Source organism: Chroicocephalus ridibundus, chromosome 4, assembly GCF_963924245.1.
Source record: "Chroicocephalus ridibundus chromosome 4, bChrRid1.1, whole genome shotgun sequence".
Lineage (NCBI taxonomy): Eukaryota > Metazoa > Chordata > Aves > Charadriiformes > Laridae > Chroicocephalus > Chroicocephalus ridibundus.
Genome location: NC_086287.1, coordinates 83,745,707 through 83,769,750, shown reverse-complemented (window position 1 = coordinate 83,769,750; position 24,044 = coordinate 83,745,707). Strand labels below are relative to the sequence as shown.

The 24,044-nt window shown below is 37.4% G+C and overlaps 1 protein-coding gene across 4 annotated transcripts in view; it reads left to right on the top strand.

Moving 5' to 3' along the window:
• The window catches only part of CEP89 (centrosomal protein 89), a 35,088-nt gene extending 11,645 nt beyond the window's left edge, over nucleotides 1-23,443 (top strand). For 3 of the 4 annotated variants that reach the window (XM_063334545.1, XM_063334547.1, XM_063334548.1), the window contains 9 exons: nucleotides 418-501; nucleotides 1,430-1,537; nucleotides 3,161-3,272; nucleotides 3,908-4,088; nucleotides 5,017-5,184; nucleotides 5,893-6,034; nucleotides 8,823-8,912; nucleotides 17,891-18,060; nucleotides 23,206-23,443. In XM_063334545.1, the coding sequence (XP_063190615.1) occupies nucleotides 418-501; nucleotides 1,430-1,537; nucleotides 3,161-3,272; nucleotides 3,908-4,088; nucleotides 5,017-5,184; nucleotides 5,893-6,034; nucleotides 8,823-8,912; nucleotides 17,891-18,060; nucleotides 23,206-23,440 (1,290 nt within the window). In that variant the 3' untranslated portion in view covers nucleotides 23,441-23,443. Of the gene's footprint in view, nucleotides 1-417; nucleotides 502-1,429; nucleotides 1,538-3,160; nucleotides 3,273-3,907; nucleotides 4,089-5,016; nucleotides 5,185-5,892; nucleotides 6,035-8,822; nucleotides 8,913-10,966; nucleotides 11,423-17,890; nucleotides 18,061-23,205 lie in introns of those variants that run through there. The other variant, XM_063334546.1, reaches the window with a different exon arrangement.
• The last annotated feature ends 601 nt before the right edge of the window (nucleotides 23,444-24,044 follow it).

Genomic DNA, 24,044 nt, shown 5'->3' with positions numbered 1-24,044 from the left:
TGTAAAAAATCCTTTCCCATTTACTAATGAATCTGGGATAAATTTGATTATTATTAACTGTATTCACTATAGTGTCTCAGCTTGGTATTGGTATTTGTATTTGCATCCACATTCTGCTGTTACATATCCTGATAAGTAATAGCTGCTTTTTAGTGAAGTGGGCAAGTGCAGCATCCAGCCTTGTCCTTTCCAAAGCTTGCTCCTAAAGCGGTGATATTAAGTGCTTTTGCAGCATCGTTTTGCATATGGTGGTCTGCATGCTTGTATAAATCCTGCACTTTTGTCTGCAAGACATATTCAAAAACCCTTAATAGCTTTTTAAACTAGCAACATATAGCAAGAAAAGTAGTAAAAAATATTGATATTATAGTTTGTAATTGATTTATATGGATTGATTTTTTAATTTTTTTTTTGAAGTTGGATATGAAGTATTTGTCACCTCTTCTGTTGGCGTATGAAGACAGAATACGAGAAAAGGAAGATTTATATCTTGAACATGAGGCAAGTTGCCATTTAAAGAAAATATACTTCTACACTAAAGCAGAAATAAATTACTTGAATTTTTTTTAAAGGGATTTGTCAAAGCTGTTTTCTGCCTAAAATTAAAAGTGACTTTATTTTACTTTTACATGCATAGTTATTGTGCTGTCTTATCCTACTTGGCTTGCTTGTTTTTATCGGCCTGTTCAGATGTAGAAGCGTGTACACTGAGACGTACAAGAATTCTGCTCTCTGCATAGAGTAAACCATAAACACAGTCAGTGGTAGACAGGATTTACTATTGTCATTTATAACGGGGATGGAGGGCCCTGTATAGCTGCTCTTCCAGTTACAGGCCTGTGGATTTTGTGGTAGAAGAATATTTATTTGTAGTTATTTAAAGGAATGGGTACTCTGTTTGCTCTTCAGAAGTATTTTTTTTGTCACCAAATCTTTGAAAAATGGTGATTTGCTTCAGAGCAGAACTCCCATAGCTTTTCAAAATAATTTATTTCCCTCAAAAACTTCAGCCGTAAAATGAGCAGAAAACACAGAGGGTTTTATACTACTGTAATTTCACTGTATTGTCCTACCATGTTCAAATTCATGTCGTTCATACTGAAAATGTATAGTACTATCTAGTAATTTCCAGAATTCAATTTTTTAAATCTATAATTTCTTTTACAACTCGCTTAATTTAAATGACTTGGCAAAAGTGTGACACAATTCAAAAATCTATATTATTTTTAATCAAATATTACTAGATTGATGAGGCAATTTAAAAGTTAATAGACACACCTGAATTAAAGGTGAGTGAGTATTGAGATAATACGCTGTTAACAGAAGAAGGCACCCAGGCATGTACATTTATAAAAGTTTTATTGATGTAAAAATTAAAACAAAATACTTAACCTCTAAAGAATTTTATGTGGAGTCCTTTGTCTTCCAGGAGGATATGAAGAATTTTAAAGTACGAGTTGAAGAGTTGGTGAAGGAGAATGAAGACCTGCATGAGCAATTGAATAAAAATAACGTTATTACCCCTACAGAATGGCAAGTTATATTACTAGAAATTAATTTAAAAGCTACTTATTATTTTGCTTGTTGCATAAGATCACAGATCTTAAGGAAAGATCTTGTTCCCCTCAAGCAAATTATGTTTTGCTGAAGAGTTAATAGGGTCATGATTATGTTTTGTTGGAACAATGCTGATCTGCAGTGTGTGAAATAATTTTGGAGTAAAGATTAAATAGTTGCAGATTAAATAGCGCTGTTTTACTCCTGAAGCCCATGTAATTCTGTCCCAGACCTTGTAGGTTACACGCTTAACTTTTACACTTCCACTAGTAGTAGGAATGTGCCAGTCTTGACCAGCCTAATCCTGCTTTTGTATCAATTTTTAAAAATTTTGTTTCAGAACGTAGCCTCCTGGTGCCGGGCATAGCTGAGGACGTAGCTTGGTAGAGTGGGAGACGTTCCTTATGCCTAAACCTGTTAATGAAATACGATCTTAGTGCTATCAATTTGAAAGTTGCAGTTTTACCTGGAAAATTATTTTGTTCTTTGTTTAAAATTGCTATACTTCAGAGACTTGCCCAGTAAGATCCACAATCCATTTTCCTCAACCTTAACTCCAGCCTCGATAGTTTTGATGGGAAAAAAACTTCTATTATTTCTTTCAGCTGGTAATGCTTAGCGTCTTACATCAGCACTGACCTTCCTGTCACAAGCAACAAATGTATTTTGTCACTCAGTTTGCATTTCATGCACATGAACAAAGTAGATACACCTGGTGTTAATTACTGTCATCAGAAATCCTTGGTAACAGTCTATTTTGCTACACTTTGTTTGGGTTTAGGCTACTCTTGCTGATTGATTTATGACAACTCTCGACTTTAAATTGGTGTGATATCATCTGACACTTGTCCTGTATTTCTACTTCCATTCTGGCTAATACTTCTCAACTATTTTAAGCTATTACTAGAACAGCAAGTAGTTTCTTAAGCTTTGGTGAACATCAGAAAGATTGGTATTGGTTTTCTTCAAAGCTGAATTAATACTAGTTACAAAGCAGAATTAAGTTCTCTGCTCAGCATAGTTCAGTTTAAACACCCATCTTCTGTACAGGCCCATAAAACACACTGGTAGTATTCTTCCAGACATCAAAGCCAAGTAAATCCAAATCCTATCCAAGAATTTATGGCATGTTTTGAAAAAAAATTTGGTTCAGTTAGTAGTTACATAGCTGTCTCCTAATCGTCTGGCACCATTATGTAGCTTTCATTCTCTCATATGACAGAACTCTGAGAGAGCTGGGACTGGTTGGCCTGGAGAAGAGAAGACTCAGGGGTCCCTTCCAACCTCAGCCATTCTGCGATGCTACAATTTTAATTCACACATACATATTTTTCCCTCTTTCTATATGGAATTTTTGCTTTAGTTAGTCAAAGATTTTAAACGTTATTTAAAATAATTAACATTTTGAGGGGTGTGAGTTCATGTCTCTCATAAGCTTGAGTCCTGACATTGCTTTCAACGAGGGTTTTTGATTTGTTTTTTAAAGAGGTTCAAATATGATTTTATAAGTTTACACTGCTGGAAGTCAGTTGTGTTTTTTCTTTGGACATAAATCAATGTTTGAATTTTGTTTTATTTATAAGCCGGTTGTCATTGCAGGCAGCAGCTGCAAACTCAGGCCAAGCTTGTCTTGGAAGAAAATGGATTGTTGATGGAGCAACTCGAAATTCAACAAGCTAAAGCAAGAGATAGTCACAGACAACACGTTCAAGAAGGTAAAGTGCTTAAGTTGCTAGTCATTTGAACTACACCAAAGATGGTACTGCAAGTTTGGGGTTTTTGTTTGTTTGTGGAGGATTTTTTGTTTGGTTTGTTTGGTGGTTTTGCGGGGGTTTTGATTTGGTGTTTTCTTTGCAACTTCATATATGCCTAACAAAGCATCGCTGAATGCAGGTAATACTAATATGAGATCAAGCTCTGGATGTCAACTGATACTGAAAAGAATTGTCAGTATCACCTATTGACACTATACAGCATACTCCATTTTGACCTGCTTCCTCTGAAAAAGTGACAAGAACTGTTAAACAGCAATGCACTCATTTGCATAATTTAAGAGCACTTTAAACTTTACAGGTTGGTATTTCTGAGATATTACTTGCTTATTTAAATGTTCAATTTAGAATTTGTAGGGTTTTTTAATTTTCTGCTTTGTGACTAACATTTGTCACTTAATATAGTTAGTTATAGCATAAGTAGTAGTATTTGATTTTACACTTTTATAGTTTGAATCTGCTTAAATTTACATGAACAACTAGGAAGCAACATTTACTGGTTTAGTTGGAGTTCCACTAGGTGATTGTATTAGTTCTGCTGTACCCAGTTTTGTTTTTTTTTTTTCTTCTCCCAAAAGCTTCAAAATTGACCAAACAGATAATAACCTTAGAAGGTAAGAAACAGAGTCAAGACGAAGAGATAGCAGAGTACCACAAGCAGTTGGAAGCTTTGCGTTCTACTTGTGAAGAGCTGAAAGCCAAACTGAATAGCAGAATAGCAGCAGAAGAGCACTTTGCTTTGGTGAACGATTTAAAAAGGTATGAGTTTACATATGGTGCACAGAAAAACAATTCTGCAAAGCATTCACATGAGCAGGGCTGCACACGTGTCACTCTAGGTAGGAGGCGAGTGGAAAGGTAGGCCGGTAATCTAGGAAGGTAACTACCAAAGTACAAAGAAAGGTAAAGAAATATTTCAAAAATCCTGTCTCACTTTTTATAGATAATTAAAACTACAGAAGGAAATCCCAGATCTAGAGACATCGGTAGAAGCATTTCTACCATAGAGTACGTACTTCTAAATGTACCTTTTTAAATAGTAGACGAGGAGGCATTAAAAATACCATTTTTGTCAAACCTGTTTACTTCTGTGAACACCGTCTATAAAACGTTCTCATTCTTCTGTTCCCATTTTTGGGGAAATGTCTGAAGGATCCTGAAATTCTAAACTAAAAATACTAAGTTTCTTCAGTCTTTACAATATGGAAATAACACGAAACAGCACAACACAAAAGTGCTGTCATGCAGCATAGTCTGTAATGTTTTTCTAAAGGCGTTCTGTAAGTTTGCTTGCTTTCAAGCCGTAGGATAGTGCACGTTACTGTTTCTTGGTACAGTGCCTTCCTGAGAAGTTCTCAGACCTTGTTTTTTGGCACAGCTAGTAATTTCTTTGAAAAAAATCAGGAAGGGAATACATTTGGAACATATAGGATATTTTTATAATTTAAATTCTGTTTCAGGTGCAGTCAGGACAGATTATTTGAGTAGTCTGTATTATCCTTCATTCATGATTTGATATGTCATGAGATTGTAATACCTCTCTCTGATGTCACCACTGAACATTAAGCATTCTTGACGTATCTTTTTCATACCTTCAACATGGGTATCTTACTGTGACTTGGCTTTTAAGTGAAGTAGGCATAGGCATCTAGGCATGACTCCTCTTCTACACTGTTGGTTTTTGTAGCCATTTACAACAGGAGCAGGAGAAAAAGCGCTGCGAGGTGGAAGATCTAATGGGAAAGATAGCATCTCTGCAAGCTCACAACAAGAAACTGCTTTTAGAGAAAAATAACTTCATGGCTGACAACAAGATCCTGGAAACTGAGATGGAATTGACACAAAAGACAAACAGGTCATATGACATTCTCATTTTCTTAAATAGAAGTACTTGTATGTCTAAAAATAACTGCAGAAATATCTGTAAAAATATTGTCTGACATCCCACATTGTGTAATTTCTACCTATTAAAACATATATATATAACCTATAAAAACCTACCTACCTATAAAAAACATATTTCCTTAACACATCTTTGTGACATCTGAAGGCCTGGTTGTCAAGGAGCTTTGCTAAGCTTTATATGTTTTCATGCACACTTTTCTATGCCTACGTGCAAATGAAGAATATATCTTTAATGCTAGTAGTTATCTATAGCAACTACTATAATTTGTGTACTCACCTGAAAAATGGGGTATTACACTATTTGCAGACCTTCTCGTGTACCCAAGTGGTTCAGAGTTGGGCTCACAATACTTTTAAAAGTAAAACCAATATTATTGTTACATTTCTTAAGAAATATGAGCTTGTAGCCATTGCACGAGTTATTCTTTTGAATCATTGTTACTGTTGTTATTCACACAATATACTGTAAAGAAAAACAGTCCCCAAAAGTGGGAAATGATACTTTTGGCATTGCAAATATTTTGAGCCATTGCATCTTTAACAGTAAATTTGATTGATTGATACTTGTACAAATTGATTTGCATATGCAATGCAGGTTCTCTTAATGCCATTATTAATTCCCAATCTGAAGATTTTCATTTTTCTGTTAATTTTATAGACGATTAAAGAAAAAAATAGGTCTTCTGAAACTGCAGTTGGAAGAAGCAATGGAAAAAGAAGTTGCAGCCCATCACTATCTAACAAACCTTATTGGTTTGGTGGAGAAGATAGCTCAGGAACGTGACCATCTTATTTTTTTGGTAATTATCTTTAAATAATTAATATGACTTAATTGATATTTCACACAGTTATCATCCTACTGGCACAACTTACCGTTAAATTGAATTGTCAAAAAAGAAAACTAAAATTTCAGTTTAAGGATTTAGCTATTTACATAGACTTTTGCAAGTATGATAGGAGCAGCAAAAGATTATTTTCTAGAAGAGTGGTTAAAGGCAAGTACCCTAATTTCTGGAGATAACATAATTAAGCCTTAACTCACATCAGCCTTAGGGCCTGCAATGGTATATATCAAGTTTAAAAGAATTTTGTAACCTGATTTTAGAGATTGGCTTCGATTGTTGAAGCTACATGTATTGAAAAACAGCATGCAATCATAAATTTTTAATATGCGTTTCTGAATCTAAAGGTAAGCTATATCTTTGAAGTGATCTGTATGAACCTGCTGCTGTGAATGTACACGCACGTTACAGCTCCTTTTTGGCAAGCAGTCATTTTGACAGGCTGGTTGAGAGTTCTGGAACAACTTCTGTTTAGTGGAAGTGTCTGGAATGGAAGTTACTGGACTTCTTATGGGCACACTCATTTCCTTTACAAGATCTTGGACACAATTTCAACTTCACATATTGTTACTCTGTCTTCAAATTGGTCCTAGAAACCATTTTGCAAAACTTTGTTAAAATAAAGCTTCTTTTGCTTCTGTTGTTTACGTAGTAGACAAAGGTGGTCATCGGTGTTGGGTAAAAAGATTCTACAGCAGTTAATTCCTAATTCTAGAAGAAGAACTATAGTCATCCAACTCAAATCCTTGTCCACTGCAAACTGAACTTTAGGATTGTGGAAACTAGGCACAGTAAACGTCTCCTAGGCATTAGGGGAACTGGTTCTTATTTCTCAGTCTCTCATATATCTACTTTCAAATATTCAGCATACCACATAGAAGTATTACAGAGATACAGAATCACCTGGAAGTACAAGATGTGTCATTTGGCTTAATAATACCCTCGTAGATGTTCAGAACACTTTTAGCAGTAAAAGCCTACTGTTTCAGAAGATGTCTTAATATAACTTTAATCACCACAAGGTAGTGTAAACTCTGTCTTTGCAAGTGTGCAGTATTTGACATCATATTTTTCCCTTCTGAAACCTCCACCTGTTTTTCTTTAGACAGGTATAAATGGATCCAGCAATTAGAAGCCAGTCCTGTCATGCAAAACAGAATCTCTCTTTTCCTTTTGGGCCACATTCCCTTGTGTGTGTGTATGATGACGATGCATACTTACTTGCCATCCATTATTTCTCCATTTTGTGGCTTAGATCCTAACGAGCGTGCAGATCTTGCTCTTTTTCATGAATTCACTGCGTCTAGGCTGACAGCAGAGGTACTCTGAGACAAACTTTTCTACTAGTCTAGTATCAGTAAAACCTTTAAATATCCAGTTTACTTTGCTGCCTGGTAGAGCTGAATCAGAACAACCTGTTCCTACTTTTAATTGCTGAACTTAAAACCCACCTTGGCAGAAAGTTAAGACCGCAGGTATCTTGTAGTTAGGTAATCTGATGAGGTTGTCTAATGGGAAGGCCTAGAAAACAAAAAAAAAATTAATTAGAGCCAGACCCTAATGGTTATGAAGAGCCACTACTGAGCATGACACATAATTAAAAATGTATTACTGTTCCCCCACCTCAAAATTCAGTAATGTCAACTTTATTTACTCAGTTCAGCTACTGCTATTACCCTAGCCTTATTCTTCTTTAATTCACTAATTGAATTAAAGTGTTAAAATTCATTTTATACAGATTTAATCCAGAAGAACAGGGAGAACAGAATAAGAAACTAGCCTATATTCTTCCCTAATGAGGATTTTAAAACAATAAATTAAAATGGGTAGTAACCCATCTCCACAAAAACAAATGGATAGATTTAAATTTATTGTTTCCACGAGTAGTGACAGCTTACCAATAAATCCAGTAAAACAGCAGCAACAAATCTATTTAGAGCAATTTGAATAGTGCAACACTGATGCTGAACTGTAACCCTGAGTTAGCAGCTGTCAAAGTGACTCTGGGATTGTATGCCTCAGCTAGCAGACAGTAAATCAAAACATCCCTGACTGAGCACGATGGTGACAGACTGCAGCCATGCTGTGAAAGGAGACATGCCTCTGGAGTGATACGGGTAGTTCACAGTGGTCAGACAGTGCTGATCCCCAAACCTTGTTATTCCTCTCTTGAATGCTTTCAGTGGATTTAACAGTTGAAACCTCTTATAGTTTTAAGATTATTTTGTTGTTTACAGCTTATACAGCTTTTGTTTTGTTTACTTCTTATATTTGAGAGAGAACATAGTGCTTATGAAATGATGGAAACAAAGACAGAAGCATTTCATAAGCCACACGTCAGATTCCTTGTCTGAACCCCGGCCAATTTCAAGGGCTCTTTTGGGAGCAGACTACTCAATCTGACCCAGAAGGGTGAGACTCATGCATAGGAACGGCATCCCTAAATACACGTGCGTGCGTTTGTCAAGGAATGTGCAGGATTGGTTGGGTTTACAACATCAGTAGCTATGATCCCTTCAGAATAAAACCTTTTCAAGTTATTACTTTGTTAGTAAGGTAGTATTTGCAGTCACTTGACAAATTATTAAGTAGCCATTATGAAAATAATTTTCAGGATTCTTTTTCTATCTTGGTTCTCAGGCTATTGTAGCTCAAAACAGAATAGCTTTTTTCTTCAATGTATGTATTTTGCCTGCCCTGTCTAAAGTAACGATTACATTTAGTTATGTATACTATATGTTTGCAGGCCAGATGTTTGGAAAATGAGAATCATGGTGTTCTTAACAAAATTGTAGAAGGCAGTCTACGCTTAGGAAGACTGGAAGAAAAAGTGAAGGTAAGCTGTATTCCTAAGCTAAATATTACATAAAACGTTTTGGTTTTTAATGAGAAAAGTCAGTACTTAATCTGTGTCAGTGTTTTTATGAGACGTGGATTATTTTTATAGAGAGATTTTAAAAAGCATAATATTTCATATGGCTGTAGGATAAGAGGTTTAGAAACTCAGAGGACATTCAAACGTCTAGCCTAATTAGGGAACACATTGTAGGTTATCTTCACAACTGTCTAAACAAATACAAAGCAGAGTGTGCAGTTGCAGTATAACAGGGTATAGCATGAAATATATTTGAAAATGTTATGTTTTAACATCTTTGGTACTGCTGTAATTGCTTTTACTGTAAACTCAAAACAGGAAGGAGGATATCTGGCATATTGGTTTATATATATAGAAAGTAATACATGCTACTTTCAAAAGCTGTTTTGTACTAGGTCAAGCTTGTGCATTTCAACCAAAATCCATAGTCCCCATACATTGTACATTTCCAGTCAAGTCATACGCTGCTATTCCTGCATCAAGTGACACAAACGTGCACCACTCTGTTAACAGAGCCCAGCTCCTTCTGCACTTTCCTTCTAAGGATCAACAGCCCAGAATTAGCAACAAAGAAAATTAACCAAATCATAGCTGTAAGGAGAGAGCAGTAAGCTGAAAAATAGCTAGAATTTGAACCTTTCATAAAATACCTAAATGCACGAAAGACTACCATAAAAGAATTCTCTAATTATACTAATACAGCTATAAAAAAATTTTAGCCATTTTTCACCCTCATTCGCGTCTGTCTAAATTTAGAAAACATCTCTCCTACCAAGACAGTGTCTTCTATTCTTAAATACAGATTTACTGCAATTTAATAGATCTGTGACTACTATAAGGGATAGAGAAGAGACTTGCATAAAATTAAGAATATTTATATGCAGTGGATTTTAAGTGCAAAACTAAATAAAACAAAAAAATCCTTCTTAACCCATCAACTGTTAATGGAAATTAGAAAAAACAGCCTGTAAATAAAGTTCTTAAATATTGCTGTTTCTATTTGGCAAAAGTGAGACTAATCTACTTGCAAAACCTTTTTTGTTTTTCATTTTTGTCAGTAAACCAGAGGGCTAAACAGTCGCAAAGCACCTTAAAATATCATACACTTCTTGGTTATCGTATTAATTGAACTTTGCTAAAAGCTAGTATCGTTTATTTCTTTGCTGAAAGCACCTTAATTTCTTAAACACCTCCAGTCAGGTAATCCACTTTTCTAAATAATAAGCTTTATTAATTTGGTCTCTTCAGTGATTTGTGTAAAGTTACAGGATTCTTTTGTTTTACATATATAAAAAACTATTTTCATAAATCTGAATACATTGCCAAGTTTTTAGTTTTGGTTCTTTTTAGTCACAAGACTTTTTAATCCCAATACATAATGCAGTTCCTCAAGCAGGATAAAAATTCAGGTGAATGTGAAAAGGCAAAAGGATTCTTCCTTGCGAAGACGTGTTTGCCTCCACTGTTCATGCACAATTCTAACAACTATGAAACCTGCCCAGCAGCTTACTTCAAGATTACATACATCCTGCTTAGTTGAATGAGACAGGCTGGAGGTCTCGTTAGCCTGATTACATCAGCTGGAGTACTACTACTATCAGCTGCTTCAGGGAATGACAGATCACGTAACTGCCCTGTACGCTGAGTTACAGAATACACCTACGATGGGGTAGTTAGGTGTAATCTGTCTACAGTGATAATAGTATTTAAAATGCATTCATTTTTCTGAAAGGGTGGTATAACTATTGGTAACGTGTTACACTATTTCTTAGAAAAGGGTGGTTTACATTGGTTTTAGCCATCTTCAGCTATTTCAGCAAGATACAAGATAAGAAATACATATTATATGTGTTACAGCATATAGTCCCGGGTTGCGATGAGAGAAAAGCTTCTAGCATACAAGCTTAAGTTATTTGCAAATGCCTACAATGTGAGTCTATATTTTCTGCTTTTTAGACATAGCCAGCTATCTTACATTTACCTTTTGATGAATTCGTTGCCTCGTATCTCCGCAGGCACAGGCTCATCCAAACCTACGTTTCGGGTCAGATGCACCGTGTGTGTGTCAAAAGATTCTCTGGGGCTTCTTTCACATTGCCACAAATGTTATCTGGGGCGAGGAAGGACGGGAGGCTGGGTGGGCTGGCCATTCTTCACTGGAAGTACCCGGCGCGTACCCTACAGACAGGGGTTGTTCAAAAAGCTGGCAGTTCCATTCCCTTCGGATTGTTTCCCTCTGAAGTCAGGTCATTTGTGCTTGGCGCGTAAAAGTGGATCCAGTCTCTGGTCCAGAGTTCTTCCTTTTAGTAAATTCTTTTGGAGAAAGTAAATGAAAAAAAATCCTGTGTTTTTTGTTTTTCATTGAGAAACCTCAAAATAAATGAAGATCTGGCAAATCTGTTATTAAACAGAACTACTGTGAAAGTCTTTAAAGCTAAGTAACAGGCTTTTGCTCAAATAAAACCCAAAAAACATGTAGATATTTATATACACAGCTTTATTACATATTTTAAACAGTGCATGCTTAAGTTACGTAGCAAATTAAAAGTGATTCTTATAAATACCCATTTTTAGTTTGAAATTTAGCAATTACTGTAAACAAGCTTTATAAAATGTCACTCACTGTGCAAAATGTTTATCAGTACAACCATATGATATTCAGAAAATAACAGTAGAGCACTATCAAACAGGTTGAAAACAAATATTCAGAAAAGTAAGTCATTTTTGCGCAGGAAGTATGTCAAGGAAACAAAACTTTAGTATTTTAATTTTTAAAATGAATTAAGTTCATTTCTACTTTGGTATACTTTGGTTTATTTCAGATAATTTTTCAGGCATACTAAATGATGAAAAATATTAAAGCTTACTTAAAAACTGTTCTTTAATTGGCCCTTTAAGATTCAGCTACAGATGTCTGTCATAATTCTCGTAACTCAACACTTTTCTGAATAATCTGATTGTAGAGCAGAATATGTAATGCAACTTTATTTCACTTTGGCATCAGAAGAGATTTGACTCAAATCTGAACTAGCTTGTAGGGACTTTTTTTTTTTTAAACGGGTCATACACAGAGCATTTCTCATCTCCGTCTGTTTTTAAAAACAGTGACAACGTATTTGATAAAAACAGGGTGTGGGTGGGCTTGGGTTTTTATAAAATAATAAATACTCTTCAAATATCTGTTCTATTCACAGTTAATGAGATGGTGGTCTAAAACTGTTTGTTACTCAAGGAACAGGCGATAGTAACCTCCCTCTTTTTAGTAAAAGAAAAAAAAAATCACAAAAATGCCCTGTTGTCATTTTGCCAGTATTCCCGCAAGTTATTGTGCTTTAACAAAAACAGATATTTGTCAAACTGTACATTTTTAACAATCCATAAAGGTTAAAGTCTGCAATTAAGTTGTTTTATGATTCAGTTAAAAATCTATCAGTTGGTAAAACACTGTCTATCAGCTTTGTGAAAAGTCGTCACGAACTCCGTGGCAGAGGCAATGGCAGAAGCCAAACATGAGACAGACAAACAGACTGGAGGGAACAAAAGCTAGAAACACAATCCCTAGGGTCACTTTCTCAATCATGAGTAAATAGATCCCAAGAGGAATGGTACTAAAGTAAAGAAATACAAGCAGCCATGCCAGTATTCTGGGTACATGCCTGCATAGCTTTGAAAAGAGATCCCGGGTCAGCTGACGGGGAGAACCTGGAGATACGGACTCAGTGCTGTGGTCAGCGTAATAATCTGAGGCGCTGCTGCGACCGGGAGGCCTTGGGGGGTCTCTTCGCACCTCCGTAATTGTAATTACTACGCGGTTTGGTGATCCATGGGAAAAACTTGAGGAAGGCAAGTTTTTTGGTGTTAAAACTACTTCTTTACGGTCAGAATTCCGTGCTGGTTTGTATTTTAATATGAGTTTGGACATAATGTTTGTATCACTGGGGAGTCCTTCAATTTCATCTTCATTCAGCTCTGTCTCATGGCGGCAAAAGGGACAGCTAATGCAGGGAGATCCAGCTCCTGTGTGAAGTATTTTAGTCAAACATCTAGCACAAATTCTGTGAAGACAATCCAAGATTTTGGGCTTACGACTGTGAATAGTAAATCTCCGACAACAGATTTTGCACTCCAGTTCATCATCGGGCACCTTTTCCTCTCCTTCAGTGCAAGTGTAATTCATCTTTAAATTAGACACACTGTCAAAAAGAAGCAGTCAGATTATAACAAGTTGTTTCTTGGATTCTGAATCTCTATTTGATAATAATTTTGTTATATAAATATACTTTTTTTTTCCCCCTGTGTGGAGAAAAAGGATCATCCTTTAAGGATGATTATTATAGTTTTTGTGCATTGGTTCCTTAAACCTTCTCAAAAGAACAACCACTCACAGGTAAAGATCCTAAAGGAAAATTTTTTAAGCACAGACAGCACTAGAATATTTTTGGGGGTCTCCATGACAAATAATAAATATAGATTGACAATTTCAGAGTAAGAACAAATGACCACAGTAAGCCCCTCTGAACTACACTTGGTAGCCAAAATAGTTTGCAGAGAAACTATGATCACCTTAACAATGTATGTAGAAAATTCCAAATTAGTAACTAGATACCAAAGTGATGAGTTAGGTGAAAGCCTCAAATTTGTCACAACAAACTAAAGAGTCATGTTTTCTACAGCAGGATTTTGCGTAATTATGATTCCTAAGAGGAATGGAATTAGGGGAGGTTTATGTGTTTGGTTGGTTTTTGTTTGTTTTAGTTTTTTACCAACCCTTCAGTTGTACAATAACAACTACAGAAATTTAATTTGATTGCTGCTATTGATGTGTAATCTGTAAAGTAAGAGGTTGCACATGATCACTACATTTATGTGTTTTTAATGGATTATTTTTTTGTCCAAAGTTTTAACCTACCACATCTGAGATCTACTTGTACCTCCGTGAAGTAGAAGAAACTGCATATATCAGAAAGTTTAGCAAGTTACTTTGTTAGTAGAGCTTGAGGAGGCTGGACAGTCTCTGCCAGGAGAGTGAGTGGTGGCGTGTCATAAAGCAATGGACTTAAGAGTAAACATTTAGCATTAGCACATTTAAGTACCTTTTAAAACTTCAGGTTAAGTCTTTTGCACCTTTTAGGATAAACCTGCAATGTAACAAGAACAAAATGTTTCCTTGATGCTACAGCCCAATATTCAAGTTATTAATCTGTCCTACTATTGTAGCAGTGCTATGTTTCATAAAAGTAGTAAAACCAAGTCAGTTGATCTTTAAAATTTGACGAGTTCAACCTACAAGTTCAAAAACCAGGTGGAAGATTAAACGAGTAAACTCGAGGCTTCTCCTGCACTTATGCAAGTTCTGTTCTATAGGGGAACATGCTCCTCTTTAGAGTAGAAGAGAATTAAGATAGAAATAAGTTAAAGAAATTGAATAAGAAAAAAATAGGTGAAAGACTAGACTAAGATAAGAATAAGGAAGTATCCCATATAAAGTGAATTCTCTGGCAAGCTATTAAATTTTAAGATAATTCCAGCTTAAAATTTATTTCAGAATACTGGAGTAGTTTGCAAAGTGGTTTATGTTCATGGTGCTCATGAATAAAGTAAGACCCAAGTAACAGAAATTTTGATTTCCTTTCCTTGTGTCAATTTTATCTTACATTTCTAAAAGAGACAGTCAATTCTGTTCATGTAATTTTTGCAAAGCAGGTCTTGTACACACACAACCACCTCATACCTTTGGATATGTATTTTTAAAGCTTCACCGGCATAAACAGCTTTTCCCTTTTTAATTGATTTCCCATCTGTTTACCCTTCATCTGTGTGCCAAGATCAATCTGCAAATAAGGCAGCTTATTTATTGTGGCACGTATCATCGCAACTACAGCCAAATGTTTTTGTCATTTTGTTGGCTTTTTAATTTAAAAGTTTGCACACATCCTTTTCAAGAAACAGAAACAAATCCTTAGCAGACCAGAAATCTAGTTTTTGTGAGGAAACGTTTTTTCTGTTAACATCACAATAGTGTTGGACAAAAGACATTCTGTCACTAAAACTTCTGGATATATGGGCTGTCCCTTTTCCTCTGTCACACCCAGTTTTCCTGGGAAGGTTGTAGGTATAAGCACTGTCCTTCTCTACTACTAAAAAGGGACCTCCCCCCCAGTATATGACTTTTTACACAGCTGTGAAGATAATTGTCTGTGATCTTAATTAACGTATTTTAGAAGTTTTTGGTTGCCATGGGAGACAACTGGCAATGTTCCATAGCACCCAGTAAGACTTACATCGGGTTCCTGTTACAAGGCTATTCTGCCAGGATCAGAATTATAACACTTTTTATAGAGACGGTGAGACAATTTTCTTCAGATGGTACTTTGATCTCTTTTGGAAGAGACAATACTAATTTTTACTGGTAAAGGAGAGGAGAAAAACAATACATGATTGACAGAAAATAGCTTTGTAGCCTCAGCAAGGATCTTGGGACCAGATCATTCTATATATCACGGCCAGCAGCCTGTGTTTGTAGAAATAATGTTTTCTTGGCTCTCTATCCAGAATTCTCCAATTTCCAGTTTATTATTCAGTACACGAATAAAAGAATTACAGTACCCAGGAGTACACCTTCTTGAAACGACTTCAGAAGAGTGTAAATTACGTCCTCTTCATTACCAGCTGCTGCCTCTGTGATCATTCCCCATCTTGGGTGCTTACTATGTACCTGTGACGCCGTGACCTCAGGCAGGCTACGCTTCTCAGCTCTAGAGGAAAATATCACCACTTACTATGTACCTGTGACGCCGTGACCTCAGGCAGGCTACCCTTCTCAGCTCTGGAGGAAAATATCACCACTTCCAGCTACACGCCATCACCCTCTTCCTGACAACTGCTGTCTCCACCAGTCTGTTCACTGCTACCTGCTTCGCTTCAGAGAAAATTACTAGGAGCTTGTCCTGAAGAAGTCAGAGGTAGCAGCCTGCTGTGAGGGATCTCCAAGCGCCAGCAGCTGTGTGTGTCCATGTGCCCAGAGACACCCCGACCGGGTGCAGCTCCCATGGGCCGTCTCGGAGCAGGCTGGGCTCCCCACGGAGCAGCACGGAGCAGGCTGGCCACCCTTCACCTGACCTGCTGGGGTTCTGCTGAGATAGCTTATGCGTTTTAAATAGACCTAGTTATAATGAGTCATAGGAGCAAGATCAGAACTCTGCATCCTTATATCTAGTTTCATGCCCCAATTATTGGGTCAGAAAATGGTGCACTTTTGCCCTTTGTGCCCCATTGATTTTGCAGTGAGCCAAATCCAGCTGGCAAATGGAGAGCAGGCATGGCAACAGGGGCAGCCACAGGCTGGCGCCATCCCAGTGCAGCTTCAGCCACACACTTCCCACAAGCTGGATAATCTATGCCCACTAGATAAAAAAATGGATTTCACCAATATCATTGGCTGCTTTCTTTATCATCCTTTTATGTGTCAAAAGAGAAAGGAAGTTCTCTCTAGTTCTCTGAAATAATTATAGGCACCCGCCCTAAAGAGAGAATTTCATCTTCCGGGTCCAGATCTGGAGGAGGCATTTACCGACAGAGGCAGAAGTCCAGGTGTTTTCCTGTGCTCTGCACTTCCTCCAGGCTGGTTCTGCACGCCCTCTTCTCAAAGGAACGTCGTTACCTCTGTTCTCCCACAGCGTTACAAATCTAAAAAGTCGAGCGATGTGACTGGTTAACTGGCAGGCTTCCTATTCTTTTCTTAGAACTAACAGGGAAAAGCTGGGGAAAAACGCATGGAACTCAGCCTTAAATACTGAGTAACTAACGCTCGAGGTAAATATTACTATTTATCACTATCCTGTACCTCCAGAAAATGAAACTCCAAAATGACACCTTGTAATAGTTTGTGAAGGGGATTATATAGCTTGCAGCACATAACATAAAAATGCCCCCCCCCCCTTTTTTTTTTCTTCCTCCAAAAGGCATACTCTTTCTGCTTTGATTCATGAAGATGAAACCTTGGTGGTAAACACAGTAGATAAAACTTTACATTAGCGAAACATAAATATCGGTATTTACAGTAGATAAAACTTTACATTAGCGAAACATAAATATCGGTATTTTCAGAGCTTCACTTAATAGTTTACAATTTTATTAAAGAAGGTGCTTCTATCCCCAAACTCTGTCCTATAGCCTGTATCAAACATTGCATTTTGCAGATACAATAGCAGTTTGAGCATTCTCCTTGTAATCATGAGAAAAAACCTAATAGTGGATAATACTTGTTTTTGTCGAGAGCAGCAGCATGGAGAAATGTGTAAAAATACACAAGCCATATTTTTCAATTCCTTGTGTGCTTAGACAATTTAACGGGGAAGTTATTTCAGAAAGCAAAATCACTTTGTTCAAAAAGGATTTCTTGTTTTTGAGACCAGACCAATATATTTGGTTATTATTGCCAGTAAGCAAAAAAGTCACTTGCGCTTCACTGAAGGAACTGTTATGTGAAGTAGCAAGTTATTTTACAACATGAAGCTACTCTTTTCTTCCTCTTTGTGTTAAGATTAAACAACTAACATAACACAAACACTTTTTCATGATATGCATTGATAAATATGACTTGGACAAGCAACATGGTGAGCAATGTGCTGGGAAGTGCAGCTTTGCATCTTGGAAGAGAAACCCTTTTTTTTGCAGCCAATTCTTTTCTCTCTCAAGACAAACATACTGTATGGTATACACTGTACACACTAGTTTCATATGCAGAACAAAGCGTAAGTGTAATACCTTCAAATTAATAAATAGGTAAAAAAAAAAAACCCCCAAACACCATAATGCAACCTACCTGACATATTTAAGCAAGGCATCACTGATGTAAAGATCAAACTGCAAATTAGTATCTCTAGCTGTTTCTTTTGTTGGTAGTGAGTTGTCCTTATTTCTCCTATTAACTCCTACAGGTATATAAAAAGAAAGCAGCTGGGAAGCTTGGAGATATCAGTCTCAAAATGACTGAGCAGGAGAAAGAATTTGCCGGGAAGATGGCTCAGTACCAGCAAGAAATGAAGCACCTCCAGCGTCTGCTGCAGGACAGGCAGGAAACCCTGGATGAAGTGCTGCAGCAGAAGAGGTAAGGCAGCCCCGGCAGCAGGAAGGGGTAAATGAGCACGAGCTGAAGGGATCCGATTAGACCTGACGGTGAAAGTGGGGGTGAGAGGCAACCGCACAGAGCTGTGAGCTCTTGCTCTTCATCAGATCCTCACACAGTGCATTCTGGGTGTCTTTTCTCACTCATGTTTTAGCTATACTGAAAATGCTCCTCTTAATTCCCTCCTTCCCAGCTCCAAGAAAGACCTTTTGAAGGAGGAATTTATTCTGGATGAATACTGCTGTTCTTAAGACTTCTTCTTAAGAAAAAAAATCAATCTGAGCCTAGTCTTTGATGATTTGGGGGGGTGTCTATAAATCATCAAGATATATGTTAATTATTTAGTAGTATTTTCTGCTAAAGGCTGAACACTTTCTCCTCCACAACCCTTAGGAGTTCTCAGAATAGTAGGAAATAAAAGGGATCTAACAAGTACACATATGATGGGTTTCCTTTTCAATCTGCCTTATTGTTCTGTTAATAAGTGACATAGATTGGCGACATGCAGAATAAAAAGACAAAAAGATAATTTAACGTATTTATACAAGATTATGACTGTCAGTGTTTAAATATCCTTTTAATATAGAGCTCGTTAAAGTTATTTTTCCCCTCTGGTAGTGGAAAGCTGCACAGCACATTCATATTATCAGCATACAGGAAAAGCTTTTTACAACCAAAGAGAGGTAACGAAGCTGTCATTTTGCAAGTCACCTCTGCCATTATGAAGTAAAAGATTTAGAGACAATAGAAAAAACAGGGCTTGGCATCATCTAAGTTATATCAGCACAGTTCCCCTCAATTACTTTATAGAGTGCTATTAAACTATATTTATCAACTATGCTTTAAACTATGTTGAGTGCTATTTCCAACCTAGGCAACTCCGTGATTCCATAAACAGGTGTGAGTAGCTGGGAGCTGTACAATGAACATGCCACTAATCTCTAAAATTTGCATGTGAAAACAGTAATTTGACTATTCCACATCTTTCTGGAAGTAGTTAGTTAGGATTTTCTCACTAATTAAGTGCCTTTCATACGTTTGGGCTCATGTTGCAGTATTTTATAGCAGAGAATAGCTAGTGAAATAATGAAGTTTTTTTCAGTGTAGACTAGAGCATAGTTCAGATCTGTGGATCATGCAAAATTTACCTTTCTGACCCCAAAGTAGGTAAATGAGATGATGTAATACAGCTGTGTCAGATAATTAATTACACTTTCCATACAGAAGTTACATTAAATCACTTTTTCCTCTTCAGTCTGAATTGACTCATTTTTCTTCAGTAAGCACACAAAATTAATACTTGGCAGCTAACTTTTAAGAAGCAAGATCTGCCCCTGGAACTACACCATTTAACAACATGATGGTGAAGAAAAGTGATTTATGGAAACAAGTTCAAGATGAACTGCACAAACGTCTTGTATTTCTGCAGTCTCTGATATTAATGAACAGTGTAGTTGGTGACTGTCTTTTTCTGGTGGTAGTTAAACCTTAACAGCCTTTATATTAGAGTATAATATAACAAACGCATTACATAACATAAGGAACTCCGAAAGTTAAAGTTTGTGTTCGTCTTTCAAGTTGTATTTTGGTTCATCATCAGCTATTTTCTTTTGATAACTATATTAAAAGCTATATTTAAAAAAATTAAATATCACTGAGAAGTCACCTGAATTCTACACCTATATAAGAAAGAATATGTTTTTATTCTTATAAAACAAAAATCAATAAAACCAACTAACATCATAGCTGATACTGTTCATATAAAACTAGTTTTCTCATGTTCCTTTATACCTCAAGTATTGTGGTACGTAACGGAGTTTCCCAAGGTAACCCAAATACATACGTACTCTGTTATGCCTATCTGCCAGAGATGAAACACCTATTTTGGTCAGCTTCATGTATGTCTGATTTTATAAGCCTTATTATTTTCTCTCTACACACAGTCACAAGAGGAAGGAAGGGGAAATTATTTGTCGGTTAGATGTTGCTAGTCAGCTGTTGCTTGGCAGCCAGAGTCACTAGTGCCAGGACAGTACCAAACAATTACATTTATTTCCAGTAGCTCTGTTTACAGTGTCAATTTATAGTCCAGAAAACTGTCTAGCTGATAATGTTTCAATTCAAATTACCTGCATAAACATTAAGGTAAGCACATCCAATAAATGTATTTTATATTAGATTGTCTAATTTCAGTGTTTTAAGTAATGAAAATCAAAGTAGCAAACCACATTTCAAGCAGGAAAGCCAGTTTAACTTAAAATTTAGCTGAAGGTATGCCAACTATTTGCATAGCTGATTTGTATTTTATTAAAATTTCAGTTTCTCTTTAGGAAGACTATAAACCAAATTAAGCTATTTTAAAGGCACTGACCACTGTCAGTCTAGTTAAATGCACTGCGAGTAGGTGAAGACAGAAAACTTTTCCATGTAGTTGCTTTTGCATTTGGTTTTGTAATAGTGGAGTCAGGAAACCACACCAGCTCTGACCTAGCTACTGCCATGACATTCTTTACCATAAACGTTTACCGGATCTATTGGTGGTGGTAAGTTTTCTTGTAAAGCCAGGGAAGATACCACTTCAGGCACAGATCCTGCAGCAAGACGCTGCATGGGAGATGAGCAGCCCCTGTTATTGGTCTGAGCAGGACGAGGGGGGACCCTCCGACACAGGGCCACCCCCCCGCCGCGTGCCCGGAGGGGAGCTGCTGCCCTCACAGCGGGTGCAGATGTCACCTTCCTTTAGACAGTCGTGACATTTGTGTGCGTCCTCATTTTTGCTGCTTCTCTCATCATTCTGTTTTTAACAAGGCTGCATCTAAACTAACATGGGCTTCATAAAACGTAACGAAGGGGACTTCCCTTTGAAACTTTCTCCCCTCCTGCATCACGTTTCACCTGATGACTAAAATCAGGGGTTGCAACCCTTACTCATTGCGTCCAAGGGAACAGATTTTTTCCACTTGGTTTTCAAATGGAAATGCATAAAGGTATAATTGTTCTTTTGATAAATGAAAGCTTTTAAAGCTTCTAAAGATATGCAAATTTTACCTTACTGGAAGCTGGTGTAGAGCCTTCTCAGTAATTACAGCCTTTGCTAGAGAATATTGGAAATTCACAGCAACCTTTCGCCTAAAGCAACTGATGAGAAAGCAGTATCATGTTTTATTTTTCAAGCTGATAATCATAATGACGTTTTTATTGTTTACGATCTTGTGAGTCATCATTGTTGCATCCCTTTCCTTAAATGAAATGCATGGCACATTTCAGATATAAAGTTGCTAACGTGGTTCTAGGGTAGAAAACTAGGTTCATAAATGCCTCAGGTCTTATTTGACAGGACACTTACCTGTATGAGTTTTCTAGGTCACTGTGCAGTTCATAAGTCTTCTGCAGAGGAACAGTACTTGGGGACAGTTACAGCTGCTGCGGGAGGCCTTAGTAACGAAGCTGCCTTGGACTGTCCTCAGAAGACGGTCAACAGTTGCAGCCACACACAGGCAAGGGAGAGGAGCTGTCACCTGTAAGGCGACAGAGAAAATCATAACCACCATAAAAATTGTTGATCTTTGTAATAAGGAGCATTTAAGTGAACTGTTACAGGATAGCTGAAAATTAATTCTTGAGCCATTCTGAGATTATGGCTGAATTAATTTAGTTCAGCGAGGGCAGAAAGCCCTGTCTTTTGTAAAGAATGAACTGCTTTCACAATCTGCTTCTGTTAACTTTTTCATCCTCGACCATCAGCACAGCACTGGCCTTCTGCTTATTCTCAATAAGATGTAAAACCTTACGTTTTGGCTAGCTTAGGGGTTGAATGGCATTTTTATTTTTACTCATTTAAGTAACAACAGCCTACGTTTGTGAGAAACAAGTTTAATACTTTTAGCAACTGTACTGCTTTCACCTGCCTTCTTTTGCTTTAATTCCATTCTTAATAGTTAATGATCTCTTCCACTACCAAAAGTTCGTTCTGAGCAATATATACAAGGATAATCTCAAGGCCTTCTCAAGAAGGTGGGTTTTTTTCCATCTTCCATCTATATCCAGTCATAAGGTGAAACACCACACAAGCTAGTGCGGCCTGGGCCACTTCTACCACTTCATTCTCAGTGTTGGGGATCACAGAGGGCTCTCTAGGAGATACTGATTATGCATTTTCTAGTGTACACCTTTTGCCAGAAACATAGCCTGGCAGCTGCCCATAATCCCAAAGCATTTCTGTTTTGCATGTATTTGTTTCTCAGTTTTAGAACCTGGTATTCGGCAGAATTTCTGTAAAGGGCTGGCTCTGTCAAGGGCTGCTGGTAGTGGCTTGAAGTGACTGTGTTAGAAAAGTCTATGCCGTTAAGATTTGTGTGCTCATTTTCTATGCGATAGCTTTCCTTTCCACTTGGTTTTCCGATTATATTTTGACATATACTAGAAGCGAGGCAGAGGAAACCCAAGAGCTTAACCTTAACCAAATAAAACTTATTAAGAAGTCTGTTGCTGAAATACACTACATTATTAAATCATGTTAACTGCCACATTTGAAAAATAACCTTTTTCTTGTGAAGAATATTAAATAATTCATTCACTTATGCTTGGGCAGTTAGAGAAATGGGCCCAAAAAGTTATAATGCCTTAAGGACTGTCCTTCACTATCTTTCCTCACCCCCAGAGCCCCCAGCCATTTACACCATTCCATTTGCCCTCCCTGGAGAGGCGCTGGCTCAGCACAGTGTCTGGCGCTTGCTTCCATCGGGCATTTTTAGTTGCTGGGGGGATGGAGGGGTGGGGAGATGCAGAGCCCCCGCAGAAAGGCTCTGTGTCACCCACGGCCTGGCTCGGGCACCGGGAGCGTGGCCACCGCCAATGCCCATCCAGGGGACGGCGGAGCCACCACAGCTGGACTTCACACACACCGCTCTTGGGTGGGGACTTGATCCTCCAATTTATCCCAGGGGGCCAAACTGCACCTGCTCTGGCCAGTTAGTTTTTTTTAAAAACAAAGGAAGAAAGAAATTCAATCAGATCGTTTCAAGCATCTAAATACATGCAGTTTGTAATTTTCTTGTCCACACACTGTAATTATGTACTGCTGAAAAGTGTTTTTAAAATTAGGATTTCTCATCATTTTTTTTCTAGGAAAGTGGAAGGGGAACTTGAAATCATTTGGGAATCCACATCCAAAGAAAACAGGAGAATGAGAGAACTCTTACATAAATCCCTGGGGAAGAACAGCATGTGGAGCCCTGTCACAGTTCATGAGCCACACTTAGATGAAAGCTCTCAGAAGGGCCTAGTCTACGGACATGATTTTAGCTACTGTGATGTGAAACCTTCATCCCCTACTAAAAATGAAATTCAAGAATCTCAGTGATAAGAATCAAGATGGTGTTACACATCTCATCCAAGAAAGAGAGCTCAGTGCCTTAATTTTACTTTTTCAACAATGCAAAATGTAATGGAACATTTACCCTCTTCAAAACGACTGTACTTTTAGTGTCATCAGAATGACAACAGCATATTCCCCAGCTGTACCATCAATAGTGTAAATCTAGCCTAAAACATGACTTTGTTGTTTTGAAGAAAAGGCTGTTCCTTATTAGGGCAAAACGTGGTACGGCTCTAAGTTAACATAAAAGACAAGTATCCAGTTAACAACATAGAAAATTGGTAAGCTTGCGTTCTGGCACAGAGACATACCTTGCCACAAAATGAGTGAAAAGTGACACAGAAACCCTGCAACATGGTAAATAATGTGTCTCTATTATATAAGTTTTAATTTCAAGGACACATTTCAATAAATTCTCCCCAAATCACCAAATAAATCACCAAATAAATCTGGTGATGAAGCATCTTGACATCCTGAGATGTCCTTATATTAGATCATCTGCCAAAGATCTTGTCATCTCAAGGACAGAGAATCTGACCGTGAAGCAGCCGAGACAGAGACAGACACATCCTCACGGGGACTGGTGGTG